At 38.6% G+C, this 9592-nt stretch overlaps 1 protein-coding gene across 1 annotated transcript in view; it reads left to right on the plus strand.

Annotated features, from left to right (window-relative positions):
• The window catches only part of TRIO (trio Rho guanine nucleotide exchange factor), a 515315-nt gene that overhangs the window by 495903 nt on the left and 9820 nt on the right, over positions 1 to 9592 (plus strand). The window contains exons 49-52 of the mRNA XM_044665522.1: positions 4848 to 5095; positions 6950 to 7088; positions 8692 to 8719; positions 8931 to 9093. Coding sequence (XP_044521457.1) covers positions 4848 to 5095; positions 6950 to 7088; positions 8692 to 8719; positions 8931 to 9093 — 578 coding nt within the window. The remainder of the gene's footprint in view (positions 1 to 4847; positions 5096 to 6949; positions 7089 to 8691; positions 8720 to 8930; positions 9094 to 9592) is intronic.

The raw sequence follows: 9592 nt of genomic DNA on the forward strand, positions 1-9592 counted from the left end.
CCAGGCTTGCAAGGTGTGCTTGTAATTGTTATATAGACTTGTAATTAAAGTGGATTGCCTGGTCCTACTCTTAAATTACATCCTTAGGAAAGTAGACAGGGATTAGCACTTAGCCTAACTCAGTCTAACTTTGACACTTTCTCAATATCTTAAAAAAAAATGTTAAAGAAGGATTTTTCAGAGTAATATATTATCAATTTTTAGAGGATGAAAAAGACAACCTCCAACCAAATGGTACATCATTTATTTGTTGGTGATAGTTAGATTCTTTCCAAGCTTACTCAGACCGATCTCTCCCACACAGTTCCTTCTTTTTAGGAATTTACATGCTAAGAATCACTGAACTACATGTCAAATGGCTCATATTAATACAGAAATTATACAAACTTATACAGATCAGTGCTATATGGGCAGGGGAGGAGGAACTTCATTTTTAGCTTTGTCTGCTACTATTTTCTGCAATTTCTCATAAGGATATGCCAAGAGAAATGGCAATTACCAAATAGAGTTTATTTGGAGCTAAGACTTCCTACCCATCAGTTTAGACCTAGGGAAGGCCTCATTAATGAGGAGAGAGTTTGAGGAAAGTACCTCAGATTCCTTTACCAAATCTTGAAAACCTGAAACAATTTATTTTCCTGCTGATTTCTTATATATCATAGTGTGCATCAACTTTGAAATGTTCTTTCATTTAACCATCAGGGTTGAAAATAACTTTTTTTCTCCTTAGCCCTGAGTCCTTCCCACTTAACTTTCATCAAGTAGCCTGGGAGTTTGATTAATCACTTCTCATTATTTAAGCAATTTGCTAGGGAAAATGTCTAAAACAGGGATAAAACAAGAGTTAATCTCTAACGTCAATATTGGTCTCTTCACCACACACACACACACACACACACACACACACACACACAGAGTGTGTGTGTGTGTGTATAGAGACATGTATTGTTGTTTATAGGTATGCATATGTAGAGATATTTATGTGTATCTGTACATATGTGTGTCTATCTGTGTACACAAATACCTAAAAAACAAACATGCTACAAAAATCTATAGTAGTTAATACTTTTTTTGATAAGTGTCAAAATAGATTAGAAAATGAAGGTGAAGACTGGTGAGACAACTTTCTGAAGATCATACAAGCTAGCAAGTATAAGAGCTGGATTTGAACCCAGGTCTTTTAACTTCATTACACTTCCAAATATTTTACTACTTCATTATACTATCGTTATACGCTTGCTTAAAAATTATGCTTGAGCACTGTGCCGCTAAAAAAAAGTGTAAATAAAAGGTGAGTCTTTTTAAAGAAAATTCAGTTTAGTTTAGTTTTACAATTATAAAGTTATTCCATCATTCCATTTTTTAAAAAGCACAACAAAAAATGTATGAATACAGTGTCTTACATATTTTCGCTGTAATTGAATTAGACTTGTTATATTTTTGCCTAGAACATTTTTCTAAAAAAAAAAAGTTTTTTTAGAGGAAATTCCAACAACACTTAAGTTAATTATAGTGGTTGAACACATTTAAATAACATGATGTAGTGGAAAGGACTTTGAGCGCAATCAGGAGACCTGGGTTCTAATTCAAGTTCTAACATTAAATCTCTGTGTCACTGTAGCAAATTACTTGATCCATCTTAAATTCATTTTCTCAACTCTAAAAAGGAGATAGGATTAGCTAAGTTTCTGAGGTCTTTTCCAACTCTTAACATTCCATCATTTGCAATTCTATCATTAATGAAGGCCAAAAGCAGCTATAAGTAAATTAAATTTATAAGTAATGTCCCAAAGCCCCAAATTAGAACACATCTTTGCCATTTCTATTTGTTCTCAATACACTGATTAATCTCTACCCATACTCTTAGACAAAGTACTACACACTGGTGGTTGAATATAATAAAAGTAGTCTCAAATGGCTATTTTTAGGTGTTTAGCAATCCTTTAGACACATGTGGGAAACTTTCATAATACCCTAGGTGAGTTATGTCATGTTTTCCAGTTCAGCCTTCGAGGTAGGGATTTTAAATCTTCATTCATTAAAACACATTAGAATAGATAGAGGAGTGGCAGGGATTTCAATAATTTCAGAGTAGGAGACCATTTGATCAATGAGAGAACTTATAGCAGCCTGAAGTCTGGTATTGCAAATGATGCAAAATTCCTTCAGTGCTATATTTGAATTAGGAGGGAGAAATGATACTAGCTTACACATTTTGGGAATGTTGTTTGTAGTAATTTTCTAGCAGATCCAAATGAATAGTTTTACAGATGAACATTTTTTAAAATCCAGTGCCTGAACAATGGCCCCAGTTCCTGAAAAAGAAAAATAACCCACACAAAAACCTTGTTCTATTAGAGGAGGGGGACAGGCTAACAGAAGAAATGACTCTGGGCCCATTCAACCTTATCTTTATTTTGTCCAGTGTTTTCTCCCAAATGACTCCTGCGGGAATAAAATATGTCTTAAAATCTGTGTCACCGAATTTGGAGTTTGAAGGTATCTCAGTAGCCATATAATCTAACACACACAAAGAAACCCCCTCAAAAGACTAGGTATGATGCTACAGTACATCACTTGGTCAAAATATGAAGAATTCGCATCTTCCTAATACCCCCTTTTCTTAAGCATGCAGTAAACACAAGTACCTATGATATACTTACATTAAATAAAAACTGGCACCAGTTGTGCATCCTAGAAACACCCCCGAGCCTTCTGCCCAGTGGATCAGTGGGAGGCATTAGGAAGAGGACAGAAGAGAATGTGTTGGCTTGTGCAAATAAGAAATTTCCACAATTGTTGAAGGGTACTACGTCGTTACATGGAAGATGGGGAAAGTTTCTGTCATGGTATATTTGCATTATTTTTTTTTTAACTTTACCTTCTGTCTTAGAATCAATACTATGTATCCATTCCAAGGCAGATGAGCAGTAAGGGGTAGGCAATGGGGTTAAGTGATTTACCCTGGGTCACATAGTATAGTGTCTGAGGCCAGATTTGAACCCAGGACCTCCCTTCTCCAGGCCTGACTCTCTATCCACCAAGCCACTTAACTGCTCCTGCATTACTTTTTAAGAGCCACAAGTTTCTTTTTCTTCCTCCCTTCTATACTAATAAGAATAACAACTGAAATTTATATACTACTTAAGGCTTACAAAGCACTTTACATGCATCATTCCATTTGCTCTCACTTCCATAGGTAGAGTGAATTCTAGGTGCATCATTTTATGGATGATGAGGAAACTGAGTCTGAGAAAGACTAAGTGACTTCCTCACAGTCACACAGCTAGGAAATTTTGCAGGCAGGATTGAGTCAAGGTCTGTCTTGACCCAAGTCCAACCCTCTTGCCCCTCATACAAGAAGTATATTTGCCCAGCAAAAGGGTGGAAAAGGATAGACATTTTCTGTTCCCTTCTTCCACTTAGAAAATTCTATCCATTCCACTGTAGAATCTGGGGCAGAGCGGGCAACTGGGTGGCTCAGTGGATTGAGAGCCAGACCTAGAGATGGGAAATCAGGAATTCAAATTTAGCCCCAGACACTTGCAAGCTCTGTGACCCTGGGCAAGTCACTTAACCCCCATTGCCTAGCCCTTAACGCTCTTCTACCTTGGAACCAATACACAGTATTGATTCTGAGATGGAAGGTAAGGGTTTGAAAAAAATAAAATCTGGGGCAGAAGAACCATGTAGCACAGACACATGAACACAGTTTCTGTGAGAACCTCAAGAACGTGATTATTGGCAAACATCTGAATGGCTGAAGAATGAAGGTGGCTTTACTTGAGTGTCCTTTCCCGACCCCAATTTTTACAAAGTTTTTTTTTATATTTTTGTGTATGTGTATATATAAAAATATATGTTCCCCATCAAAAACATAATGGCCTTTTTCTCCTACCATGGCCCTTCTTTTTTAGAGAGAAAAAAAGGGAAAAGGTACATGGTAGGGGAAAGGATTCACCGTAATGTTTTCGGTATCTTACATCTAAGCTAGCGAGTGCCTGAAATGTAAATTCTTCTGTAGCACTGGCTGCCAGCCCACATGCCGTGTGACCAAACCGGGCCTCTGCCATGCTACATGACACAGATACTACTACCAGGGCACACACTGGATGGTGGGGCTCCGGGAGCATATTAGGATGACCACAAACCTTACTGCAGCTTTACATGAAAGCAAAATGGCAGGCAGTTGGATTTCCAGATGCTGTATATTTTAGTTTGCTCAGAAATAGACACAGAAAAATATTTTTAAATGTATAGATAGCATTTCACAGCTAGTGCCCATAATGTACTTTCTTGGAACTGCTCTTATGTTTAGATACCTTCATAGTACTCAAACCCGTAAGACAACCTTTATATTACAAAAAAATATATATCAAATACTCATTTTTTTAAAATCACACACACACACACACACACACACACACACACACACACACACACACACAAATCACAAATCATGTTTGTACTACTGAAGTTCCTTAAAATTATGTTATCCTTAGCTTTCCAACATCAGTCTGGAAGAAAGATGTTCTGTCAGAGAACAAAAGGAAGATAAGCCTGTGGCATCCATAAATCTTTCAGAATGAACAAAAGCTTAGTAATGGAAACCATTTTTTTTTAAAGCTTCTTAAACACCGTTCTAGAGCCATGTGGATTTTGTTGTTGTTGCTGGCGTTGTTGAAAAAGATGATTGAGATGGCCTAAAGGAGGTCTGAAGGAAAAGCCAAGACTCTACTCTTTCTCTGTATATCTTGTGTGTAACTCTGGGTCGTGTGGCCACGGTGCGGACTAACTACCGATTTCATCATTGTCAGCATTACGTTTTGTCCCCTGTCCCCTCATAGAGTGAAAGTAGCAGCAGTAGCAATATCTCCACCATGCTGGTGACACACGATTACACGGCAGTGAAGGAGGATGAGATCAATGTCTATCAAGGAGAGGTCGTGCAAATTCTAGCCAGCAATCAACAGAACATGTTTTTGGTGTTCCGAGCCGCCACTGACCAATGCCCCGCAGCAGAGGGCTGGATTCCCGGCTATGTCCTGGGGCATACCAGTGCAGTCATCATAGAGAACCCTGATGGCACCATGAAGTGAGCATCTCTCTTGATTTCATAAAAGGAGCTGGAGGGTGGCAAAAGCGTGGCAGGAGGGAAGGAGAAGTAAGGGCACACGAGGCCAGTGAGATTAACTAACGGTACAAACTACGTTACGTAGTACAAGGGACAATTCTAATTGTGACATATAATCTAGTCTCTGCAGAGATGATAATAATTTCCATTTATATAGCACTTTCATATTCGTGAAGTACTTCCCTCAGAAGAACAGTGCAGAGCTGGGAATGCAAATATTGTAATATTCATCTTATAGATGAGGAAATTGGGGCTGAGGCAAGCTAAATGATCTGTCTTTGATCACACAATTCATACAGATCCTGTTCCAGTTTCTAATTTGATGTCTGTAACTCCAAAATAGTGTACCCTGCCTCTCAGGTGGCTTCTTGTCCCTGAAATTCATCTAACTACCAGGAAATCGTTATTGTATAGTTAGAAGTGCATAGATTTTTCAGTTCATGAAACAAAAGGTTTAAGTCACAGCCCTGATTCATGCAACAAGCATTGATTAAGCCTCTACCGTGTGCCAGACAATATGTGGGTGGCTAGGATTTAGAGATAAAAACAAAACAGCCTGACTTTCTCTTTGGGAGAAACAGCACCAATGAAGATAAGTTAATACCAAACCCATACAGAATAACATCTTTGGGGAGGGGATCAAAAGAGGCCTTTTACTGCTAGGAGGATGCACTGGAGCTGAGACTCGAAGGCACCTAGGGCTTCTGAAAGGCAGACCCAGGTGAGGAGAGAGTGCGTTCCAGGTATGAGCAGCAGCTTGCACAGAGATAAGAGAGGGCATAACATACATGAGGAATAGCAAACAGTTTGTATTTTATCCTAAAGGATGTTTATTCAACCTAAAAATGTTAATGCACGTTCCAAGATCGTGGAACTCCTAAGTCCAAAGAGGAGTTGTTTGATGTGTGATCCCAGTAAGGAAACTGGGTCTGTTATTTATCTCTGAAAATCAACCTTCTTAGTAAATCTCAATAATTAAAAAATTGGAAATCTATCATTTGCAATGAACATAATTTAAACAAAATGGAGCTTGGTTTCTGGCTTCATTACAGCAGTAATAAAACTTCTTTCTCTCCTGAATTGCTCTGAGATATACTTTGCTGTTGTAAAAAAATTGGCTAAATGGAATCCCCTGGTTGGTCCCATAAATTCCAAGCATAAAGGGATCTTTAAAGAGGAAAAAGCAACCAGCTTCCAGGAGATTAGATGAACAGACTTTAAAACTGATTTGTTTCTACAGTATTCATTGCAATTAAATTGCTAACTAAATGCAGTTATGCTCCCATGCAGTTGGGGCTCCTCAACTGGCTCTCAGTGGTATCTAGTATAATTATGTCCATTTAGGGGTTTGGGAAGAGCTCTTAAACCCTAAATCTTGCCATTTTCAAAAAGAAGTTTGCTCTATTTCCCAACAACATTCCTAGGTTTCCAGGAGCAGCTTTATCTTTTTAATTCACTCAGCATAGCTTTCTCAGTCTATGATCATATGCAAGAATCCCATTATTTTTATTTTCTCAAAGGGAAAATAATCCCTGTTCTTAGGCCTTTTTATATCTCAGAACTTAAAATTTGAACTTCTACCATTTAAGTCTTTTGGATATAAGACATGGTGATGTTGAGTTCTTATGATTTAGTTGTTTCTAAGGCAGAGGAGAATTTAAATTAGTGATTTTTGCTTAGCTCTTCATAAGGATCAACTAAATATTTTTCTTCTGCAATATTTCCTGTCAGTCAAATTAATTTTCTTCCAATGATTCTTTGCAGAACATTTTCTAAAAGGCACAATATTTAACAGAACATTCTATTTTCTTCTAGGAAGTCAACATCTTGGCACACAGCACTCCGTTTAAGGAAAAAATCTGAGAAAAAAGATAAAGACGGCAAAAGGGAAGGCAAATTAGAAAATGGTTACCGCAAATCACGAGAAGGACTTACCAACAAAGTTTCTGTGAAGGTCAGTGAAAGTATTTTCTGAAAGTTCTGAGTGTTCTTCCGAAAGCATGCTCAGCAGAGATTAGTCAAGCACCAAGCAAAGGATAGCCAAGAAAATGTCGCTGCTAAACTAATTGCATTTGTAGTAACCATGCCCTGTTCCCCTTTTCATTGGATGTTATTATATCCCAGAACTTCAGCCTGTATCATAATTTCCAGTCTACTACTTACCTCCTTCTTTTATTCCCCTTTATCTCTCTTTCCCCCTTCCAAACTCTCCATTCCCTTCCTTCTCTCTCTACCTTTTTTTCTCTCCTCTTTCCTATTCCTTAAGCTTTGCCAATAGTGTTGCCCAAGCCCTTCCATGGCATTTTGGGATTAAATAGTTTGCTGGCTTTTCTTTTTGTTTTGTTTTGTTGTTTTTTTTTTTTTTAACCCTTAGCTTCTGTGTATTGGCTCCTTGGTGGAAGAGTGGTAAGGGTGGGCAATGGGGGTCAAGTGACTTGCCCAGGGTCACACAGCTGGGAAGTGTCTGAGGCCGGATTTGAACCTAGGACCTCCCGTCTAGGCCTGACAGCTACCCAGCTGCCCCTTGGCCTTTCTTTTCATAATTCTTTATTTCCTTTTGTCATGTGATTGTGAAATTTCAACTGTTTAATTAGGATTCATGAATGTAATAGAACTGCACTTAGTTTCGAATTATATTTTAAATAAATATGAAATGAATACCCAAGTTATAGCTTGTTTGGGGAGCATGCAGTTGAAGGCATTATCTGTGGAAAATTAAGTTCTGGTCATTTAATTTCATAATAAGGATTTTTTTCAGCACAAAATAATGCAAGATGACTTCTAATCACAAATGAAAACATTACAAAATTTCAAAATAATACAGTTTTTTACACCTATAAATTATATAACAAAGCATCTGTCTGATGGATGATCATCAGCTACCACCAAATTTTCTGGATTCACTAAAGACTCATCTATTACAATGGTGTAGGAAGAACTTGGGATTTAAAGAACCATGCTCCTCCCTCCCCCCCCCCATCCCCACCCCCCACAAATCTCCACAAAAGGAGGTAGAGGACATGGAAGTAACAGCTATCTAGACCTACTCCCTGACTCCACTGAGAGTTTTCCCTCCCTTTCAGTGTCTTACATCTGCCTTAGGTAGTTGACTACTGGAACCATTTACCAAATGGGTCCATGTTATGGCCAATGTGTAAAACAGAAGATTGTTTTGCCATAAGAAATCATGAAAAAGACACTTTCAGAGAAGAGTTATATCAGCTGTTGCAGAGTGGAGTGAGTAGACTAAGAAGAACAATTTATACTGTACAACACTGTAGAAAAGAAACTCTTTACTTAAAAAGGAAAAGCATACCAAGTTTAAGCATCACTTTTCTGCTTGAGGTGAGGCAACAACTCTTTAAAGACCAACCCTAGGCCATGATGATTCCACACTGTGTTAAGAATTAATAAAAAAGATTTTTATTTCTAGGTAAAATTACTCCTTTTTAATATCCTTAGGAAATAATTCTATTTTTGGAACTGAAACTAGGGATCCTTACCATAATTCACCCTTTGGATTGTAATTAGTTTTTTGTTTTCTGTTTCTGTTTCAGCTTCTTAATCCCAACTACATTTATGATGGTAAGTTACATTTTTGGTTTCTAGTATTCCTAGTGATTGGCGGGAAGAGAATTTTGAACCCATTGGGTTAAACCCTAAAGGGATGTTTTCTTTTTTGGAACTTAGGGATTCCAGAGCAATTTTAACTCAAAATCCTCATTCTTTCCTTTTGGGGAGATCCTAAGAAGAACACGGAAGAACTGGAAATTAATTTTTTCATTTTCCCTTTCAGTTCCCCCAGAATTTATAATACCATTGAGTGAGGTAACATGTGAGACAGGAGAGACCATTGTTCTTCGATGTAGAGTTTGTGGTCGCCCCAAAGCTTCAATCATTTGGAAGGGCCCCGAACACAACACATTGATCAGTAATGGACGCTACAGCATCTCATACAGGTATGCCCACTCTTCAACTTATGTTCACTTCGCATGAGGGAAGGGTGAGATAGAATATGAATAAGAAAAAAAATCACCCCTGTATTCACTATATTTACCTGAATAAAGGAAGGGCTGGTGCATCTATAGTGGGAGACTCATGGTGAGAGCTTTCTCCATCCAAGAACTGGTCTGGGCTTAATACAGCACGGCCAGGCAGGTTGCTCAGGGCCCGAGGAGCCAAGCGACTCACGTGATCATATAGCTGGGAAATATTGTGGCAGGCCTTGGATCCAGGTCTCCTCTGCCCTGTGGTGGCATCTCTATCCATTACATCTCACCATTTAGGCAGAGGGGTTGGAGGAGGGGAAACGGGAGGGAGAGGGAGAGAGAGACACAGACAGAGAGGGACAGAGAGACAGAGACAGAGAGGGACAGAGAGACAGAGAGAGACAGTGAGGAGAGAGAGAGAGAGAGAGAGAGAGAGAGAGAGAGAGAGAGAGAGAGAGAGAGAGAGAGA

The sequence above is a fragment of the Gracilinanus agilis genome, chromosome 1 (genome assembly GCF_016433145.1).
Source record: "Gracilinanus agilis isolate LMUSP501 chromosome 1, AgileGrace, whole genome shotgun sequence".
Taxonomy (NCBI): Eukaryota; Metazoa; Chordata; class Mammalia; order Didelphimorphia; family Didelphidae; genus Gracilinanus; species Gracilinanus agilis.